This window comes from Suncus etruscus, chromosome 7, assembly GCF_024139225.1.
Source record: "Suncus etruscus isolate mSunEtr1 chromosome 7, mSunEtr1.pri.cur, whole genome shotgun sequence".
NCBI classification, from domain to species: Eukaryota; Metazoa; Chordata; class Mammalia; order Eulipotyphla; family Soricidae; genus Suncus; species Suncus etruscus.
The window spans coordinates 55,099,099-55,121,873 of record NC_064854.1 but is presented as its reverse complement, the minus strand read 5'-3'; the positions used below and the strand labels follow the sequence as shown (position 1 = coordinate 55,121,873).

General features: G+C 43.8%; 1 protein-coding gene across 1 annotated transcript in view; it reads left to right on the top strand.

Annotated features, from left to right (window-relative positions):
• The window catches only part of CEP350 (centrosomal protein 350), a 91,685-nt gene that overhangs the window by 57,509 nt on the left and 11,401 nt on the right, over positions 1-22,775 (top strand). The window contains exons 25-31 of the mRNA XM_049776645.1: positions 1,347-1,493; positions 2,692-2,849; positions 10,415-10,617; positions 12,313-12,533; positions 15,531-15,675; positions 16,900-17,060; positions 18,922-19,058. Of these exons, the coding sequence (XP_049632602.1) occupies positions 1,347-1,493; positions 2,692-2,849; positions 10,415-10,617; positions 12,313-12,533; positions 15,531-15,675; positions 16,900-17,060; positions 18,922-19,058 (1,172 nt within the window). The remainder of the gene's footprint in view (positions 1-1,346; positions 1,494-2,691; positions 2,850-10,414; positions 10,618-12,312; positions 12,534-15,530; positions 15,676-16,899; positions 17,061-18,921; positions 19,059-22,775) is intronic.

The window sequence follows — 22,775 nt, the reverse complement described above, 5'->3', positions numbered from 1 at the left end:
CATCTGTCATTTTGTTTTGTCTCTTTTCCTTTTTACTGTCTTAGATGGAATGGTGTTAGTACGTTGCAATTGTATATGCACAAATAATTTTTTAATTACAGTGTAATGACAAAGCGTGGTATTTCTCCTAGTTTAGGATTGTATGTTACTGCTAATTTAAATACTATCCACTCAAATCTTCTGCCTTCACATAACCTGTAAAAGAACAGCCCTTTTGAAGTGCATGTTTTATTAATGTTTTGTGATTCCTCACACATACAAGGCAAAGCAGCTTTCACTAACCTGCATCCCTGACATATAAAAAGCAATTTTACAGGGGCCAGTGAGATAGCACAGCAGTGGGGCATTTGCCTTGCATGCAGCCGACCCTGGAGGAACCCGGTTCAATTCCTAACGTCCCATATGGTTCCCCAGGCCGTCAGTGACGATTTCTTTTTTTGGTTTTGTGTTTTGGTTTTTTGGGCCACACCCGTTTGCTCAGGGGTTACTCCTGGCTAAGGGCTCAGAAATTGCCCCTGGCTTGGGGGACCATATGGGACTCCAGGGGATCGAACCATGGTCCTTCCTTGGCTAGCGCTTGCAAGGCAGACACCTTACCTCTAGCACCACCTTGCCGGCCCCAGCGACGATTTCTGAGTGCAGAGCCAGAGTGGCCCCTGAGCTCCATTGAGTGTGGCCCAGAAACTAATCAATCAATCAATCAATAAATAAATAGTTGGGAAAAAAGCAATTTTACAAAGTAAAATACTTGTAGAAGGGTTAATTTGGAAATGAGTGCCTGTTAATTATTTTAAAAAGATGAACTTAATATGACTCTACACACATTTATATATGTGATTTTTTTTTTGTTATTTTTTTGGTTTGTTTGTTTTGGGAGTCACACCCATCAGTGCTTAGGGGTTACTCCTGGCTCTGTGCTCAGAAATTGCTCCTGGCAGGCTCAGGAGACCATATGGGATGCCGGGATTTGAACCTGGGTCCTGGTCCTGGTCGGCTGTATGCAAGGCAAACGCCCTACCGCTGTGCTATCTTTCTGGCCCCTATATATGTGATTTGATAGTCTTTTTCCCACCCCCACCCCTAATATTACTTTGGCCTTTTCTCCTTTTTTTTTTTTTTTTTGGTTTTTCGGGCCATACCCATTTGATGCTCCGGGGCTACTCCTGGCTAAGTGCTCAGAAATTGCCCCTGGTGTGGGGGGACCATATGGGACGTAGGGGGATCGAACCACGGTCCTTCCTTGGCTAGCACTTGCAAGGCAGACACCTTACCTCTAGCGCCACCTCGCCGGCCCCAACCTTTTCTCCTTTCAATATCATCCGTCTCCTAACTCCTTAAAACCTCAGGCAGAAATCAAGCGTCTGCAGGAAGCCAGCAAGGCAGCTCGGAAGGAAAGGCAGCTGCTCCTGAGGCAACAGGAAGAGATTGAGAGGATTCGTCAGACTACTGTGAAATTACAAGAGAAGTTGAAGTCCGCGGGGGACAGCAAATTGGTAAACTCTGTAATACTGTCCTGAGTTTGATTTCACTTCCTGTTAGCTTGTCAGTACCTTTTCCAGTTTGCTTTACCCTTGTGGGTAGACCTGGGCTTGGGCACACCTGGCCTTAGTTGTCCCTGAGTCGAGAGTCGGGAGGAAGCCTAGAGCACGGCCCTAGCCAAGACAAGAAAAAAAATACCAGTTTAAACTCGTAATCATCATGTGCTTTTTAACTGGTGGAACACTGTTTTCCCTGGGAAATATTTAAAGGAAGTATCTAATGCCTTCATGCTTTGTGTATGTGTAGGTGTGTTTTCTATAGTATTTGAAGACTGTCTTTCTTTTGTATAGTTTCACTTAAAAAATAAGAAGCTACTTCTAGTCATAGCCATAGTACATATGTACTATGTACATAGTACATAGGGAAGCAGAAGTCTCATGGCCCAATCCCGAGGGCTTGGGGAGACGTGGTTCTGGGAGCAAACACTGACACAGGAAATAATCCACACAAAGTCTATGGGAATGGTACAGGTTCAGGAAAATTCCACCACAAGCTTTCTGCTCCTAACACTAAGGCCATCAGGCAGATAGCTCAGTGGTGGAAAACTGAAACTGAAAGCATTTTCTCCCTGATACCTTGGATCTTTATTGGGAAGCAAAAGACCACAGCCTGGGGTGGAGACCGGTAGGGTAAGGGACCAATCCAAAAGGTACTTAAATCCAAATAGTAATAATCACCAGCAAAGAAGAATTAGCCTATGTAGAATGACGACCGGTTATTCCCACAAGAGGGGAGGGCAATTGTTTTGCTTGTGGATGACTTGAGTTCCATTCTTGGAATCCCATATGGTCCACTGAGTAATTCCTGAGCACTTAGGAAGGAGTTCCTGAGTATTGCTAGGCATGATCCAAAAAACCAAACCTGTAGATAAAAGTTAGAGGCTTTTTTATATATTAGATTCTTGAATATTTTACTCTCCAAACATTATTTGTAAAACAGGTGACAAGAAGTGATTATATTTAACAAGCTGATGCCGGTGTTAATGTGTTGATCTACCACATCCAGGTGTGAGCACCTGGTGGTTTATACCAGCATCCATACATTTGTTAAAGGACTAGACATTTTCACTCATTTTAGAGTGATGGAAGCATAAACCAGTGACTGAGTTCTGAAATCTAAGGAAAATGCTAACACTAGATCCCATCTCTGCAGGAATCTCCTAGCGATGATGAAGGTCGAGGTGACAGAGCTGCCAGCCCAGGGCCCACATATCTGGAAACCCGAAGCCCGTCCCCCATCTCCATCTCCAGCAGCGAGACCAGCAGCATCATGCAGAAGCTTAAGAAAATGAGGAGCCGCATGGACGAAAAGTAATGACTTGTTTGTAAATACCCCTGTTATAATAGCAGCCAATAATCACTATAATGTATGTCTGTGTCAAAGAAATATTGAATGGGTTCAAGACTATATTAACCTAAAAGTCAGTTTTATAGATATTTTTTAAAATTACATATTTAAAATTTTTTTATTTTAAAGATGTATATTTTATTTATAGAAGAGATTTTCTTGTTTTTTTTTTTTTTTTTTTTTTGGTTTTTGGGCCACACCCGGTGATGCTCAGGGGTTACTCCTGGCTATGCGCTCAGAAGTCGCTCCTGGCTTGGGGGACCATATGGGGCGCCGGGGGATCGAACCGAGGTCCGTCTCCTAGGCTAGCGCAGGTAAGGCAGGCACCTTACCTCGAGCGCCACCGCCCGGCCCCGATTTTCTTGTTTTTAATAGTTTGGTTTGTGTCTTGAAAATGATAATAGTCTCATATAGTTCCCACACAGTATTTTCTTTTGTTTTATGAAACTTTCAATGCTTTCAAAGGAAACTTACCCTGTGAGTCAGTTTGAGCCACCTGGCTAAAGCTAGAAAACCTGAGCTTTTCTTAGGATTTTGAACATTTTGTCAGCCAACTATTTCTGTTTATAAGCTTTATTTTCTTGAGAGCTTGTTTGGAGGTTCTAGCAGGGGAGCGCAGCTACTCTTACACCTTCTACTGAAGAACGGTTCGTCTCTATTCGGGGAAGGTGCAGCTTCGGGAGGGATGCACATGGAGTGGTGAGGGAGAAAGGGGACACCCGCCTAGCCAGCCAGATCAGCCTAATCAACCCTGGCGATCAATGGGGTGACAGATGTCGCAACCAGATCGCCCTCACATCCTAGAAGCTTTATTTTCTAAGGATTCTTTCATCTGGAAGGCAGGTGACAGTGGTAGGGAAATGAACCAGTACCCTCCACCAAGAGATATTTGCTGGACCACTGAACAAATAATCAGTGCCAGGACACTTCAGAGCCTAGTCCAGTGGCCAGTGATCCCAATGTCCCCATCAGACCTACTTTACTCACACTGGAGGTAGCTGTCAGAACCTCCCCACCCCGCACCATTGGGGAACTCCTGCCTGTCTCCATTTTGGGCCAGTCAAATCTTTACTATCGTGAAACTGCTGGATCTGTGTGATCTTCGCAAGCTAGTCAGGGCTTTCTGAAATAGAAACTGCTAGGAATAGATCTACTCGAAACTTTCAGTGATCTTTGTGACGTTCTCATTTGCTTTGTGGATTTTTGAATTCCACCAGCCTGCCCCTCACAGCTCATAATTGATTAATTGGTCATTTCCCATCTGCTTGGAATGTTTTTGGTAAACACTAGAGGAAAAATCCCAGGGTTAAGCTCTTCTTTGGTAAATCTTTTCATTTTGATCAGTTAAGCACATCATTGCAGTCTCTGAATAATATTCTAATCATTTTATCATATCTGTAGAAGAAACAGATAATCATTATTTCTGAGATTGGTTCATTGTTTCAGATTTGGGAAAGCTTTAAAATTCTCAGAAACAGGGCCCTAGTATAGTAGGGTAGGGAGGGCACTGTCTTTTTCACAAGGCCCACCTGGGTTCCATCCTCAAAGAATTCACTGCCAGGAGTCACCCTGTGTGATTGCAAAACAAAATTCAAATCAGTGAGATTCTCAGAAGCAGGACCAGGGAGTGATTTTTTTGTATTTACCTTCTGTCAGTCTCAGATCTTTCTCTTCTTTTTTTTTTAAACTTTTTTTATTTGATTGATTGATTGATTGATTGGCTTTGGGACCATACCCAGCAGTGCTCAGGGGTCATTCCTGGTTCTGCACTCAGAAATTGTCCCTCCCAGTCGGCAAATGCCCTACTGCTGTACTATCTCTCTGACCCCAGATCTCTTTCTCATAAGTGGCATTGAGGCCTTAGGGATCTCAGTAGCAACTCATCCTGTAAATGGAAAACTTTTTTTTTGTTTGTTTGTTTTGTTTTTGGGTCACACCCGGCAGCGCTCAGGGGTTACTCCTGGCTCCAGGCTCAGAAATTGCTCCTGGCAGGCTTGCGGGACCATATGGGATGCCGGGATTCGAACCAATGACCTTTTGCATGAAAGGCAAACGCCTTACCTCCATGCTATCTCTCCGGTCCCAGAAAACTTTTTTAGGGGGTTGGGCCACACCTGGTAGCACTCAAAGGTTGCTGTACGTAGCTGTTCGCTCAGAACTCACTCCTGGGGCCGAAGAGATAGCAAAAAATAATATGTATCACTCCTAGCAGTGCTCAGGAAACCATATGGGATGCTAGGGATCGAATCTGGGTTAGCAAATACCCTACACTACCCTACCCTACCCTACCCTACCCTACCCTACCCTACCCTACCCTACCCTACCCTACCCAACCCAACCCACTGTGTTATCTCTACATCTCAATGGGAAACATTTTTAATAAAGCAAGAAGCTACAGGCCACAGTGTCAGGATATGAAATTGTGAGGTTTTTTTTTTTGTTGTTTTTTGTTGATTTTTTTTTTTTGTCACACCTGGCGGCGCTCAGGTGTTATTTCTGGCTCTACGCTCAGAAATTACTCCTGGCAGGCACGGAGGAGCATATGGGATGCCAGGAATAGAACTGAGGTCCATCCTGGATTTGTCATATGCAAGGCAAATGTCCCACCACTATGCTATTACTCCGGCCTCAGGGGTTACTTCTGGCTCTGCACTCAGAAATCGATCCTGGCAGGCTGGGGCTGGAGAGATAGCACAGAGGTAGGGCATTTGTCTTGCACGCAGCTGACCCAGAATGTGCCCGGCATCCCTTATGGTCCTGTGCCTGCCAGGAGCGATTTCTGAGCGCAGAGCCAGGAGTAACCCCGAAGCACCGCTGGGTGTGACCCCCTCCCCCCTCCCCCCCAAAAAAAAGAAGAAAAGAAATTGATCCTGGCAGGCTTAGGGAGCCATCTGGGATCCTGGGGATTGAATTCTAGCCCATCCTGGGGTGGTAGTGTGCAGGACTGTGTTATCACTCTGGTCCCTATTTTTTATTTTAATACTTTTATTTATTTATTGTTTTGGGGCCACACCCAGCAGCATTGCTTAGGAGTTACTCTTGCCTCTGCACTTAGAAATTATTCCTGGCAGGAGCTGGAGAGATAGCACAGCAGTTAGGTGTTTGCCTTGCAAACAGCCAACCCTGATGGACCCGAATTTAATTCCTGGCATCCCATATGGTCCCCCGAGCCTTACTCTTGGCAGGTGTGCGGGACCATATGGATGCCCCAGATCAAACCCAGGTCGGCCACATTCAAGACAAATGGCCTGCACCCTGTGCTATGTCCCCAGCACCCTAATACTTCTTTTACTTGAAGTAGCATTCCAGTATAGCATGACATAAGTTTCAGGTGTGCATTATAGAAAGAAGCAAGTAAATTTCCCTTTTTTTTTCTTTTCTGTTTTTTGTTTTTGGCCACACCAGTGATGCTCAGGGCTTACTCCTGGCTACGCACTCAGAAATGGCTCCTGGCTTTGGGGGACCACTTGGGACGCCAGGAATTGAACCCAGATTTGTCCTGGGTCAGCCTCGAGGCAAAGCAAATGCCCTACCCCTGCACTATCTCTGCAGCCCCTAAATTGCCTTTCTTTCAGTTGACACATTGTGGGACCCCACACTGATTTCCCTGAGAGTGGAAAACTATTACACATTGTTAGTATTTTCGGTCTGATTAGAAACCTTACTGCAGGTGCCTTGACACCGTTCTGAGTATTTGTAGTCTTTTCTATCAGACATTTTTTTGTCTCCATGATTTATAGATTTTTTTTTTACCCAGTATCTAGAAAGATTGTTGACTCTCCTTTTATTTTCATATTCTTTTAGTCTTTTAAATTGATTTATTTCTAGAATTATATATATATATTAAATAAGAAACAGTGGGGCCGGAGAGATAGCATGGGGGTAAAGCGTTTGCCTTTCATGCAGGAGGTCATCCGTTCGAATCCCGGTGTCCCATATGGTCCCCCCGTGCCTGCCAGGAGCAATTTCTGAGCCTGGAGCCAGGAATAACCCCTGAGCACTGCCAGGTGTGACCCAAAAACCACAAAAAAAAAAAAAAAAAAAAAAGAAACAGGCTGCTTCTAGAAAGAAGTGTATTTTTTTTGTTTGTTTTTGGGTCCTACCTGGCAGTGCTCAAATTACTCCTGGTGATGCTAGGGGAACACTATGGGGTGCCTGGGATTGAAACCCAGGTTAGTGTTGCAAAACAAATGTCCTATTGGCTGTACTATTTCTTCAACCCCCCTGCAAAGAAATTTTAACTTGAAAATGTTCTTAGACTTTTATATTTCATTTGCTTTTATTTCTAGTTCGTTTTGCTGTTCTAGCCTCCTTTTTTCCCTCCCATTTTTATTGAAGTGCCATGTTTCAGAGATTGTTCATGGTAGTTTCATGCATCCATCATTCTGCTCTTTCTCACATGCCCACTTCTCTCTATCAGTGTTCCAAAGATACGACCCACCCCCAAATCTACAGCTTTTTGTCTTGTTTGGGGCCCACACCTGATAGTAATCACGGCTATTGCTTGGCCCTACACTCAGGGATCATGCCTGGAGGGCTCAGGGACCATATGTGGTGCTGGGAGATTAATCCTGAGTCAGCTGCATGCAGTGTCCTCTCCACTGTATCCCAAGCAACAGCTTTTGAATACTCTTGATCTTTTTTTTTTTTTTTTTTTTTTTTTTTTTGGTTTTTGGGCCACACCCGGCGGTGCTCAGGGGTTGACTCCTGGCTCAGAGGCATGGGGGACCATATGGGACACCAGGATTCGAACCAACCACCTTTGGTCCTGGATTGGCTGCTTGCAAGGCAAACGCCACTGTGCTATCTCTCTGGCCTCATACTCTTGATCTTTATAAATGAAAAATAAAGGATCTGTTCTTATTCTGATAGAAAAAATTATTGTCCTCTATATTGGACCAAACAGAATCTTTAAATCATATCTTCTTACAGTTTATTTTACATTTTCCAATGTTTAGTTTAGTTTTATTTTTTTTTTTTCGCACCTTGCACCAGGTCATTCATGTACTCAACAGTTCTACTTTTACGAGGGTGGGTGATGTTTGAGTGTTTGGAATAGATCTGAAGTTTTTACTAAATGCATTTGTTTTTTGTGTTTTTGATGCTTGGCATAAAAAATCAATGTATTCTTCACTCAGAAGGAATGGCAAGGAAGATTTGCAATGTCTTAAAATTTGACAAGATTGTTTTCCCTTTAAAACTTTGGGGCAGAAAATAAAGGCAATTTAGAGATAAGTGTGCATGTAAGTGTGTATGTGTGAATAAGGAGCTGAAGGGAATGTGAACTCATTATGTGTGGGGGGACTGGAAAACTGGCTTTGTTCCCTAAGGATACACATGAAGGACAAGGATTCTGACTTTTAGAAATCCAAATGGGCTGCTGAATTTATCCCTAGGTTTTCTTGCTCTGTGACACACTGATGCTATTCCTTGCCCTTCCAAGGCAATCAAAGATGTTGCCTTTACCTAGGAGTAAGTGTTGTGTGCATGAGGCAGGAGCATGCTCTGTCAAAGAGAATTAGCCTTTCCAAGCCATCACCAGACTGACTTACTTATCCTTTCATGTAGATAGTAATTTGTTTACTTCTTAAATAGAAGAGAAAGTGGTCAGGTTGTTTCCTTTCAAGTTTTATATGAAATTTGTTTCTTACCAACTTAATGATAGAGTTGAACACAGCAAGATTTTTTTAAATTTATTTATTTAACTGGCAGGTATTTTGTGGGACTACCTTAGCCAATGGTTAATTGTGTATCCTGATAGGAGCATGGCTATTGCAGTTCAGCATTACTGATTCAAGTGAAGACTATTATTGGCTACAAAGACGAGCAGTGAGTTTGATGGTGTAGAGAACAACACCACATTTTGCTCAAAGGTGTTTTTGTAAATTTTGTTCTTTTCACAATAGAGCACCATGGTAAGGCCAGGGTTGTGCCTTTTCCTTAATTTCCAGCTTAGAAGATCAGATGTGGTGTGGGTAGAATAGGGTGACCATGGGCAGGGCATGTGGAATCAGACTGTCCTTTTCACGCCAATAGCATACACTACTGTGTCGCTGTCACCTATGCTCACAGACCAGTGAGCTCCCTGACCTGGTGGACTGGGGAGCCCAGTCTGAGAAAAAAGTGTGTTGATTCAGGACAGCGGGTGAGGGGAGATCTATACCAGTGTGTGACCCCGGTTCTGGTGGAGGTTCCCCAATGATTCTCTGCAGGAAACCTGGGGGTCATGCCTGGCCCCTCTCTCAGCCTCTCCCTTCCTCCTTCTCTCCGCCTCCCGATCTCTTGGTTTTACAAATCTCCCTCCTTATTTTGTAGACACTGCTCTCCTGTTCACTACTTCTTCTCTGTCTTTACGTCTCATCACTGGGCCTCTCTCAGTGTTTGTTTTCCCAACCTTCATCCCAAATTCCAGCTGTATATCTACAACCAGTTGGTCAGGTAACTGCACCTTTTCTGTGCACTCTTTGATAGAGCATGCTCTGTTCTTTTTTTGTTGTTGTTGGTTTGCCTTTTTTCTTTTCCTTTTTTTCTTAAAGCTTGGAGGCCTCTTGTCAAATGTCCATAGTGTGGTTTTATATTTTTAAACCTTTTCATTTTTATGATTAATTTGACATGCTTGTTGTCGAAGAAATGACCGTTCTTGTACGGTTTTTGGCGTTTGCTGGATGCTTGAATGCATTTTTATTGACGAGGGCTCACTACACACGTAACACCAGTAGGCACCTGCCTGCCTTTCATTTATTTAACTGTGACATTTGCTTTGGGAAGAGTTTAACATGCCTTTTAACTACTCAAATCACTTTTCTGAAATCAGTAATTTTTTTCATCCTTTGAATCCAAAAGATATCAGGCTGATTTCAGAAATTTGGTTCAGTGAGTGTATTGGCAACTTCCCTATGTCTCCTTCACCCAGTAAATGATGTGCCTGCCCTGTTTCCCAGCAGAAGGTGCCTGGGCAGGGCTCTTGCTATTCTGTCTGTGACTTTGATTCTTTGGGTACATGCCAACCATATTCCCTGTACTCGAAGCCAAACCATACTGAATTAAAAAATGAGAGTTGAAAGGGGACTTGCACATGGTTTGTTTTTTTTTTTGTTGTTTGTTTGCTTGCTTGTTTGGGAGCTTGGGGAGTTTGCTTTGTTATTTTGGTCTTTGTTGTGCAGGGGTTGTGTAGTATTCCTCCTGTGAACCCTCAGAATAAATTCCTTATATCTTGAGTTGTGAAGGATACTCACCTATAGGAAAAAAAGAAAGGGAAGCAGTGTTACCAGCTAGGATGATGCTACTTGAGCTATTTCCTAATGCTCCACTGTTTGTCCTTTGTAACTCTTACCAAAGAAAGCATAAGTGCTCGCATGTTTCAGTGAGTTGATTTGGCACAGCTCCTGACATCTGGAAGTCTTTTCAGACAGGACTGGTGTCAAGTCCCCTTCTCCCTGATCTGGCTGCAAGGGACTGGGCATGAAGACACCTGAGAGGTGTCTATGTGAAGCTGGGAAGCTTACCCTTGCTTGCCCTGTGCTCCTAGATATTTGACCAAGCGTGAGAAGAAGCTGATGCAGCGGCGCCAACATGCCGAGGAGCTGCTTGAATGGAAGCGGCGCCTGGACGCAGAGGAAGCAGAAATTCGGCAGATGGAGAAGCAGGCCCTGGCAGCCTGGGACAAAGACTTAGTCCCACCAAAAACACCCAAGAAGGAGCTGGAGGAACATTTGATAACTGAACAGAAAGGTCATAAATACCTATCTTGCTCAGCCCACAAATGAGCATGAGACACTCCTTTTTCTGTTATTAATTTTTTTCCTTATGAGAAATACCAGTTATTAAGGGTTAAAGATAAAGTGAAGATATAATGTCATTGCAGAAATGCTACAGAATTGCTTGAAAACTTATAAGAATTAGGGAAATTCTTTGACCAAGGGGGCAGTTAGCATATATTTAAAACAGTGAGGGACTGGAGATATAGTGGGTAGGACACTTGCCTTGCACGCAGTGGATCTGTTTGATCCCTGGAACATATAGTCCCCCAAACCTTAAAGGACTGATCCCAAATACAGAGCCAGGAGTAAGCCCTGAACATCTCTGGATGTGTGCCTTCTCTCCCCATATGAATTGCTTAAACATTAAAAAAGAACAACCTGGGGCTGGAGAGATAGCATGGAGGTACGGCGTTTGCCTTTCATGCAGGAGGTCATCGGTTTGAATCCCAGCGTCCCATATGGTCCCCCGTGCCTGCCAGGAGCAATTTCTGAGCATGGAGCCAGGAGTAACCCCTGAGCACACGCAGCGGCCGGGTGTGACCAAAAAAAAAAAAACCACACACAAACACACAGTGATAACGCATCGGTAAGGCATTTGCCTTGCACACAGCCAACACATGACAGACCCCAGTTCGAATTTTGGCATCCCTTATAGTTCCCTCAAGCCTGCCAGGAGCGAATTCTGAGCACAGAGCTAGGAGTAACACCTGAGCACCACGGGATGTGACCAAAAAATCAAAACAACAACAACAAAAAAGAACACCGTGAACTGGAGAGATAGTACAGCAGTAGGGCGTTTACCTTGCAAGCAGCCGATCCAGGATAGATCGTGGTTCGAATCCCGGCATCCCATATGATCCCCTGTGCCTGCCAGGAGCAATTTCTGAGCATAGAGCCAGGAGTGCCCTGAGTGCTGCCAGGTGACCCAAAAACAAAACAGAAGGCACAACCATAATCTCAGTGAATTAAGAAACACCTGATGAAATCCAGCAAGCACTGGTCATAAGGCAAATCTCAGATCAAAGCAACAAGCCAGCTGAGAACTGCCTTTTCTGTCTCCTAATCTTGGTGACAAGGCAAGGTGAAAAATAGTGCGTGGTCCTCAGGAAACATGAGAGATGTCAACTATGATGTATATACAATGTATGAGAGTACAAGAGGAGTACAAGTACAAGACTTGTCTTTCTTTTTTTTTTTTTTTTTGGTTTTTGGGCCACACCCGGCGGTGCTCAGGGGCTACTCCTGGCTGTCTGCTCAGAAATAGTTCCTGGCAGGCACGGGGGACCATATGGGACACCGGGATTCGAACCAACCACCTTAGGTCCTGGATCGGCTGCTTGCAAGGCAAACACCGCTGTGCTATCTCTCCGGGCCCAAGACTTGTCTTTCATGATGAGGACCCCCAGTACTTGCTGCCTACGTCCTCCCTAGTATTGATCCCCAATACTGCTTATAACCCCCCAGTCCCACCTAGGGATCACTCCTGAGCACTGAGCCAGAAATAGCCCCTGAGCATGGTCAGGTGTGTCCTAATCCCCCCGCTGCTCCAATATGTATCTAGAAATGATGAGTGAATGGAGGCTATAGTCAGTTGCAGACTTGAGGGCTCACGAGGTAGCCTGGAGCAGGTTGTGCACTGTCTCATGTACTCACTTTCTCTCCGCAGAAGCAGTGGGGGAAGCCGAGTCACCATTCCTGCCCTCTTCTCACCAGCTCAGTGAAAGCCCAACAATCCCCGAGGAGCTGGGCAGCCCCGCGGTAGAGTCCCTCCCTTCCCTCCCCTCTGAGTCAGCTGCCACCTTGCAGCACACAGGCCCCGACCACAGCCTTACTGACGAACTGAGGTTCACACAGGAGCTCGAGTCTTCTACCTCTCTGAGTAAACGCGTATGTTAACTTGGCTTTTGTTTTCTGTTGTGTTGGGGCCCTACCTGATGACCTCAAGGCTCTCCTGGCTCTGCACTCTGGAGTTTTGCATGGTGTGGCTCTGGGACCTTATGGGAGGTTGGTGACTAAACCCTGGTTGGCCATATGCTGGACTTATTTGCCCTCCATGCTGAACTGTGTGTGTTTATATCTTAAGGCTTATTTGGAAGAGAAAATTTGTCGGACATATTTTATTTAAAAGGGCTATATTCTTGGGCTGGAGAGATAGCATGGAGGTAGGGCGTTTGCCTTGTATACAGAAGGATATGGTACCCCGAGCCTACCAGGAGTAACCCCTGAGCACTGCTGGGTATGACCCCCCCAAAAAAACAAAAACAAAAAATAAATAAGTAAATAAATAAATAAATAAATGGGCTATAATCTTGGTATACTTGTATTTGTGCCATACAACATTGAACAGAAGAAAGCCTGTTTTTGTTTTTGTTTTTGTTTTTGGGCCACACCTGGTGACACTCAGGGGTTACTCCTTGCTATGCGCTCAGAAATTGCTCCTGGCTTGGGGGACCATATGGGGCTTGAACCACGATACATCATGGGTTAGCGCGTGCAAGGCAAATGCCCTACCACTTGCACCACTGTTCTGGCTTCAGAAGAAAGCTTTTTACTGACTTTCCATATGTTGATAAATATATGAATTTTACACTAATGATAGTTATGAAACTATATGCTCTGAATTCTATTTTTGTGGTGTTTTGTTTTGGGGCCACAACCAATAGTACTCAGAAATTTCTCCTTAAGACTTGGGAAACCCACCAAAAAAAAAAAAAAAAAAAGACTTGGGAAACCGTATGGAATGCCTGTGATCAAACCCAGTTTGGTCATGTGCAAGGCAGATGCCCTCCCACAGTGCTATTGCTCCAGCTCCAGAAAGTCTGTTATAATTTTTTGATGGGAGAAGTATATGTATCTAAAGCCTTTGAACTAAGTCTTGGGCTTGAAAACAGTTTTTAAATTACAAGGAAAGCCTTGAAATTCTGTTAATGAATCTTAGTTATATATAAAATAGATTTAATGAATTGTAGCATAATTTCTATTCCCCAGGAATTTACAACTAAGTAAATTTGTGCATCTTACTTTTGACAGTCTTACTCTAGCTTATTACTTTCTATAAGTTGATGGAATTCATTATTGAGATTCAAGGTAACCAACTTCAGATTGAATTCTAAAAACTGTTTTCTTACAAGAAGTAGAAACTAGTGCTTTTTTTTTTTTTTTTTGGGGGGGGGGCCACACCAAGTGATACTCAGGGGTTACTCCTCCTGGCTTGGGGGACGCTAGGGGATCAAACCGCGGTCCGTCCCTAGGCTAGTGTGGGCAAGGCGGATGCCTTACCACTTGCGCCACTGCTCCAGCCCCAAAACTAGAGCATTTTATAGTGGTTTTGTTTTGATTTGTTTTTGGGTCATACCCGTCAGTGCTCAAGGGTCACACTTGGCTTTGTGCTCAGGAGTCATTCCTGTTTATGCTTGGGGACCATACAGGACACAGACGTTCAAACCTGGGTTAGCCATAGACAAGGTACTCCCCACCTTGCTATCATTCTAGCCCCTAAAGTGATTTTTTTCCCTCAGTAAAATCTCATCCTTACTTCGTGACACTCAAATTTGGCATTGCAGGTTAAATGTTCAGTTGCATGCTCAGGGGCCAGAAACTCAGGTGCTCAGGCCTAAGGGTGCACTGAAGAGTCTAATGCTCAAGCCTGGGACCACACTGTGAGGGATGCACTGCTGCTTGGACCCAGAACTTGGAGCACCAGGGCTGCACTCATCAGTGCTTATGGAGGAGGGGAGAGGGCCGCTGGGATGTTGGCCTCAAACCCAGGCTCTTATGCAGGCCACACCCCTCTCCAGCCATGGGACTCCCCCCGAACCTCTCCACCACCTCTTCTTTTTTTTCTTTTTGGTTTTTGGGCCACACTCAGTGACATTCAGGGGTCACTCCAGGCCATGTGCTCAGAAATCGCTCCTGGCTTAGGGAATCACATGATTGAATCCTGTTTTTTCCTGGGTCAGCTAAGTGCAAGGCAAATGCCCTATCATTGCGCTATTGCTCCGGTCCCCACCTTGTCTTTCTTTGCTTTGTTTATCTTGTAGTGCCAGAGATAAACCCAGAGCCCACACTTGCAAAGCATTTGCATTGTCACTGTATATCTCTGCTTTGTACCAGATTTTCTTTAGCTGTTCATCTCTTGAGATAGAATTGCCATATGAAACAGCAATTACACTTTGGAGTGTATCTGAGGAAGCAGAGTCACAATATTGAAGAAACATAGCATACCTCACATTCAATATTTTTGAAATTGAAAAGGAAAGAATTAAATTTTAAAATATAAATTACTATATAGCTCCAAGTTTGTTATCATCATTTCTTTTTTTTAATCGCTATCGTGTAACTTTATGTCCTTTTAAAAATAATTAAAGCAGTCCTTTATGCAGTTTGTACAATTTTAAGTTTTACTACTTATGTCAAAATTATTTAAAACTGGGCTGGATAGTACAGCAGCTGGTAGGGCACATGCCTTGCATCAACTGACCCCTTAGGATCCCTTGAGCACCACCAGGAGTGATTTCTGAGAACAGTCAGGAGAACTGCAAACTGAGCACTCATGGGAAGTAACTAAAAACCAAAAATATTTTAAAGTTATTTGTTTATTAAAGGTATTTATTTTTATCTCTAACTGGTTTATATTTTATTTATTTTTGTGGATTGGGGTCTTCTCTATGGTGCTCAGGCCCTGGGTGCTCAGGTCCTTGGGTGCCTGTCCTGGTGGTCTCTGCAGCTGGTGTTCAGGGGAACTACTGGGCTGCACTCAGTGAGTGCCAAGGATCAGAACCTGGCACGTTAGCACCTTAACCCTGTTCTCTCTCCATTTCTGAGGCTTGAGTTGTTTCCAGAATATGAATTCAACCCATGTCCTGTGCTTTTCTGCTCCTACAGTCACCTCCCAAAAGCTGCACATCTTTATCCAAGCAGGAATTGAGCAAAGGAAGCCACAGGAACGGAAGCCTAGGCCACCTGCCTGTCACGGCTCATCAACACTCATGCAGCTGGTCGGATGAGTCCTTGTCTGTGACACAGTCAGGTAAGATGTCTGTGCCATGAGTCCCCATCTTTCCCTTGCAGCTGCTCATTCTGACTGTGAGTCAGAATGGCTGGCCTTTGTTGTATCTGTCAAGGTTTTATCTTGAATCACACATTACTCTACCTTTCTTTAGTAATCAGATTTATAGTTACTGTGGCTGTGAGGAAGGAGGCTGTGGCGGAGCTGGAGAACAGAAATACTTGTTCTCGAGCACTTGGGTTGTTCCCTCAATTTGGCTGCTGTGGACCTAGGAGCACATATGGCTTTTCTAAATATGGTTTTGAGCCAAGTGGAATTAGAAACTTGATTCCTTGTTTATTTATTTACTTTTTTGGACGTACTTGCAGTGCTCAGGAGTTACTCCCTGGCTCTGTGCTTAGGCATCACTCCTGGTGGTGCAAAGGGACCATATTGAGTGCTAGGTATTAAACCAGTGTCAGTGGCGCATGCAGGGCAAATGCCCTCCCTGCTGTGCTATTGCTTTGGTCCCTCCATTCTTTTTTTTTTTGGAAGTGTCCGTGTTGTTTCCCAGAAGGGTGGGACTGGTCAACATTCACCCAACAATGACTGAGGCCGCTCTCCTATAGTCATGCCAACACTGCTTGTTTGTGATACATACCTTTTGGCTACTCATAGATCTTAGAAAGTTTCTGCTCTTGGCTGTTAATCCTTTTTCCAAAGACTGGTGGACAAAGTAATTATTATTTTTTTTCTTTCTATATCCAGTAATGGTCAGAGGTTACTGACTGTGCACTCAGGAACTAATCCTGGTGGTGCTCAGGGGAATATATGAGATACCAAGGATTGAGCCTGTCTCATCCGTGTGCAGAGCAAGTGCCCTCTCCTTGCTCCAGCAGGTACTTGTAGGGTGATTATCTTTCACTAGGAAGTAATTCCTTACAGAATGATCAAGTTTCATGAGTTTTCCTAACCTGGTAATTTTTTGTTTTTTTTTTTGCTTATCTTACTAAAGCAGGCTATCTTGAGACCATTTGCAACTTCAAATAGTGTAATTGGAAAGTAAAAGTAGATTACACTGAGAGAGGAAGGGAGGGGGAAAGAGAGAGAGAAGAGATATAAATCACAAATACATTTTTTCCAAGACTCAAATGTCTTTATTCTCAGTATGAGATTGACCTCCTGTAAATGGGAGTCTTACATTATTCTTTTCCACCAACAGTGACTGAGTGTGTAGTTCAGTCAAGTATTATGCTTCTCTTCCAGAAACTACCTCTGACCAGAGTGATATCGAAGGTCGGATTCGTGCTCTCAAGGATGAGCTTCGGAAGAGGAAATCAGTGGTGGAGCAGCTGAAAAAAGAGCAGAAGAAGAGACAGAAGGAAAGGCTGAGAGCTCAGGAGGCCAGTCTGATCAAGCAGCTGGAGGTCAGGGCCCTGGGACTGAGCAGGCCATGGGGGTACAGGAGTACAGGCTGTGGTAGAATCCACAGGAGGGCTGAGGACCCCTCCTTACTCAGTGCTGCATTGGATTCCAATTCGTCTACACTCTCTGGCTCAAAATCTTGCTTAAAACATTAAGTACTGGGGCTGGAGTAGTGGTTCAAGTGGTAAGGCGTTTGCCTTGCACGCACTAACATAGGACAGACTGTGGTTTGATCCCCCGGCGTTTCTTATGGTCCCCGAAGCCAGGAGTGATTTCTGAGCGTAGAAACAGGAGTAACCCCTGAGCATCACTGGGTGTGGCCCAAAAAGGAAAGAAAAAAAAATCATTAAGTACTGTCATATTAAGAGTTTTAAAAATAGGGGCCGGCGCGGTGGCGCTAGAGGTAAGGTGTCTGCCTTGCCAGCACTAGCCTACGACGGACCACGGTTCGATCCCCCGGCATCCCATATGGTTCCCCCCAAGCCAGGAGCGACTTCTGAGCACATAGCCAGGAGTAACCCGTAAGTGTCACAAGGTGTGGCCCAAAAACCAAAAAAAAAAAAAAAAAGTTTTAAAAATAAAGTAAAATGGGGCATTTTCAAATAAGAAGGCATGCATATGAGATAGTTATGATTAAGTTATATATTATATAAGTTATATAGTTAAATGGATAGATATGATTAAGATTCCTAGAACCGGGCGATAAATCATTCCAACTCTTGAAATTGTTAGTTTTAAGCTATTGTTGTTTTTCCCAGAAAACATGTTACTTTAGTGTGGTAACTCTAAACAGGGCTTTCTCCCAAACTCTACAGCCTCCCGATTCTGCCCCAGACTATAATATTTATTTAATGCCAGAAATTACCTTATCAGGGGCTGGAGCAGTGGCATAAGCATTAAGGCATCTGCCTTGCCCGCGCTAGTCTAGGATGGACCGAGGCATCCCATATGGTCCCCCAAGCCAGGAGCGATTTCTGAGCACATAGCCAGGAGTAATCCCAGAGCGTCACAGGATGTGGGCCAAAAAAAACCAAACAAACAAAAAAAGAAATTACCTTATCAAAGGTACCATGTCTGGAGGAAGGAAAGAGCTATGCTAGTAGGATGCTCAGCCTATGCCTTTTGGGATTTCTAGCAGTGGACCAGTATCTGTCTTCCTACACATGCCTTGGCATTCTGCTTTGTACATGCTGACCTTCCTCGTGTCAGATAGTGGAAAGTAGAGGATTTCAGCCCAGGTCAGGGAAGAGAGGAAAGATGGAAGGTATCCTTTCGAATTGTGCCTGGTTGAACATGGCTCAGAACTCACATCACTTTCAGTGTTGAGCTGACAACACATGTAGCCTTCTGTATCCCTGAGCATCACCCTGTTGGGGCTGCGGCTGTCGCCAAAATTTGGCATGGCAGACTGGCCTGAATATCCCATGAAAATGTTAGAGATCCATCAATTAATGGAAATTTCTCCAAATTGTATAACAGTGTCTCTTACATACTTTTCCTAGTATATAATCTCTAACTGTATAATTAGCAAGAAAAGTGTTTCTTGTGTGGCCGGACATAAATTGCCATTTTATAAGTGCTGAACTCCTGTGGGGTGAAGCATGGCGATCATTTCCCAGTTGACACAAGGATAGCAGTGTTAAGTCTTAAATGTAGACTCTGGGACTGCAGTCAGATATGTCAGTAGAGACCATTTCAAGAATATGCACAAAACTATTGACTGAGCTCTGGTGAAGCAAAGTGAAAATTTGTTGTTTTCTATTTTCTTCACCATTTGAATATCTGATCATAAAAATAGACGGTTTCATAATTTGGAGTATCTTTTGAAATATACCTGGTGATGCTGTTTTTTTCTCAACTTAGTCATATGATGAGTTCATTAAGAAAACTGAAGCTGAGCTCAGTCGTGATTTGGAAACATCCCCAACTGCCAAGCCTCAGATTAAAACGCTCTCTGCTGCTACGGAAAAACCCAGGATTAAGCCTCTTTCACTACACAGGTACACATTTTTGATAACTTGCCTCAGTTTTGCTTATTTTGTTTTTTTTTTTTTTTTAAAATAAAAGGAGGAAAGCTTTTGGGAGATACTGTCTTATATAACTGAAATATATAGAAATAAAAATATTGGTTCCAGTTTTTAGCTTCATTAGAATAAAATTGCCATGTAGGATATAAATCAAATGTACAACGGAGTACAGATTAAGAAATATCTTTGACTTCAGAAAGTGAGCAGGTACAATGAAAAGAATAGTCTTTAGTATTATAGAATAGCATGACAGAATAGTACAGACCCTTGGAAAAAGTTTGACTTGTAGGAGCTGGAGAGATAGCATGGAGGTAGGCCGTTTGCATTGCATGCAAAAGGATGGTGGTTCAAATCCCGGCATTCCATATGGTTCCCCCGAGCCTGCCAGGAGCGATTTCTGAATAATAATTTCTGAATAATCCTGCCGGGTGTGACCCAAAACCACCCCCCCAAAAAAAAAAGTTTGGCTTGTTGCAAAAGCTGAATGCAGTTTAAAGGTTGTTTTTTTTTGGGGGGGGGGCTCGTCCGGGATTTGAAAAGGTTGTTTTTTTTACTTTAGTTTCATTTCTGGAAATTTGATCTTCAGAAAAATAATGCGATACCAAATATCTGTTTGCAAAAAATATATATATAATACACACACACACACACACACATACACACACACACACACACACACACACACACACACATTCTTCATGATATCTTTGATACTAGTAACAATTATTAAACCTTGGAAACCACCTTTCTGTCTGGGATCACTTTTGGTGGACTCGGCAGACCATATGGAATGCCAAGGATTGTATGCAAGTTGCTGTATGCAAGCAAATGCCCTGCCTGCCATATTATCTCTGCAGCCCCACTTGAAAGAATATTTATTGGGGCTGGAGAGATAGCACAGCAGCGTTTGCCTTGCAAGCAGCCGACCCAGGACCTAAGGTGGTTGGTTCAAATCCCAGCGTCCCATATGGTCCCCGTGCCTGCCAGGAGCAATTTCTGAGCAGATAGCCAGGAGTAACCCCTGAGTGCTGCTGGGTGTGGCCCAAAAACCAAAAAGAAAAAAAAAAAAGGAATATTTATTGACTCTAGTACTAATTAGCTACTTTAGCGACTTATTTTGACCTCTGCTTGTTTTTTTTTTTTTAAATAGATCTTTATATCCCTGTGAAACAGAAAACTTAATAGTACATGATTAATCGTTTTGAGGTCTGAAAGACTTAGGATGGGATGTTACATACATCAAATACTATGTGTTAGTTGTGTGGTTGCTATTGTAGCTGTTAGAACATTTTGAGAAACATTAAAAAGAAAACTGTTTTGATCACATCAGACCCAACTCCCCAGGAATCATAAATATCACAGTAGATCTGTCTCCAAAGATTATTAGGATTAAGATTAGGCTAAGATTTTGTGCAGAACCAGTAGTAATCCCTGAGTACCGCTAGATGTGGCCAAAAACAATCGGCTGTAAATCCAGTTTCTATATCTACTACTGAGAGGTTTTATCATTTCATCAACCAAAGGTCATTAGCAAAAGCTTCCAAAGGACCCTGAGATTCTTGTTCCTTTGGCTACACTACAGTAAGCCTCCAAGCAAGGGGCCTCTTCTCAGATCAGTGGTGGTAGGAACAGAGATGGGCAATATGGGCTGGAGGAAGAGCCAAAGCATGATTCCTTAACATGAAGACAAGAAGCAGAAGGAATTTGGGGTGCTCCAGCTTTCTCCAGTTTGTGGGTGGAGTCAAAGTCAGTAAATTCAGTGGCAAACCAGCTGTTTGATTAGAAGCTTTGAGCTGGGGCTTAGATTTTCTGTCTCTTAGCCATAGGGAAACTGGGTCACCTAAAAGTGTTACAAGGAGGTTTGAACTGGAGCCAGGTACTGGTGAAAGTGAGGAGAAGGCAAGGAAACAAGAATCTAGGGTGTAGCTCCTCACTTATAATAAGAGAAAGAGGATAGATGGTGGAGCTAGAGCAGTGGAGTTGGAGGCCTGTTCCGTTTGAGGGTTAAAGCATAACATTAAACTGCAGAGGGAAGATCTTCATACTCAAGGGGTAGAGATTCTTAGAGAAGGATAGGGGCCGGAGTGATAGCACAGTGGTAGGGCATTTGCCTTGCACACAGCTAATCCAGGATTTACCTGGGTTCGAACCCTGGCATCCCATATGGTCCCCCAACCCAGGAGCAATTTCTGAGCACATAGCCAGGAGTAACACCTGAGTATCACTTGATATGGCCCAAAAAAACAAAAAAAAAGAGAGAGAGAGTGGATAATTGATAAAGCTATCAGGAGTGTTATGGAGTTTGGAGTAGAAGCCAGTTTAGGTGATGTGACTGAATAAAAGATAAATCTTTTTATTCCTTACAGACTGGAGAAAAGACAGTTGGCAATGAATGAACTTAGATAAACGTGTAGGTAGAAAAACAGAAGAAAAGGCATGCTTGACCAGAGTGATAGGACAGCGGTGAGGGCATTTACCTGCATGTGCCTGACCCAGGTTCATTCAACAGAACCACATAGGGTCCCCTGAGCACTGTAAAAAACAAAAAAACAAACAAACAAACAAACAAACAAAAACACAATCCTGGGCCAGAGAGATAGCGTGGAGGTAGGGCATTTGCCTGTATGTAGAAGGATGGCGGTTCGAATCCCGGCATCCCATATGATCCCCTGAGCCTGCCAGGAGTGATTTCTGAGCATAGAGCCAGAGTAACCCCTAAGCGCTGCCGGATGTGACCGCCCCCCCCCCCCCAAATAAACACAGTCCCATTCACAGTAGTGCCACAGAAACTTTATTAGCTTGGAGTCAACTAAAGAGGTGAAGGACCTATGCAAAGAAAACTACAAAACACTGCTACAAAAAATAAAAGAGGACACAAGGAAATGGAGACACATAGCCTGTTCATGGATTGGGAGGATTAACATCATTAAAATGACAGTACTCCCCAAAGCATTGTACAGATTTAATGCACTCCCTTTAAGGATACCCATGACATTCTTCAAAGAAGTAGATCAAACACTCCTGAAATTAATTTGGGACAATAAACATTCACGGATAGCTAAAGCAACCCGTAGGAAAAAGAAGATGGCAGGCATCACTATCCCCAACTTAAAACTGTATTACAGGGGCCGGGCGGTGGCGCAAAGAGGTAAGGTGCCTGCCTTGCCTGCGCTAGCCTTGGACGGACCACGGTTCGATCCCCCGGCGTCCCATATGGTCCCCCAAGCCAGGAGCGACTTCTGAGCGCATAGCCAGGAGTAACCCCTGAGCGTTACCGGGTGTGGCCCAAAAACCAAAAAAAAAAAAAACTGTATTACAAAGCAGTAGTCATTAGAACAGCATGGTATTAGGGGCCAGAGAGGTAGCACAGCAGTAAGGTGTTTGCCTTGCATGTGACCAACCCAGGACAGATCTAGGTTTGATTTCCAGCATCCCATATAGTTCCCCAAGCCTGCCAGGAGTGATTTCTGAGTGCAGAGCCAGGAGTAACCTGGTGTGGCCAAAAACAAAAAAACAGCGTGGTATTGGAATAAACACAGACCTTCAGATCAGTGGAATAGACTTGACTATTCAGAGAATATTCCCTAGATATACAATCAATCTTTGATAAAGGGGCAAAAAATGCAAAATGGAGCAAAGAAAATGGGGCACCTGGTCACCCACATGCAAAATAGTGAACTCAGACCTCCA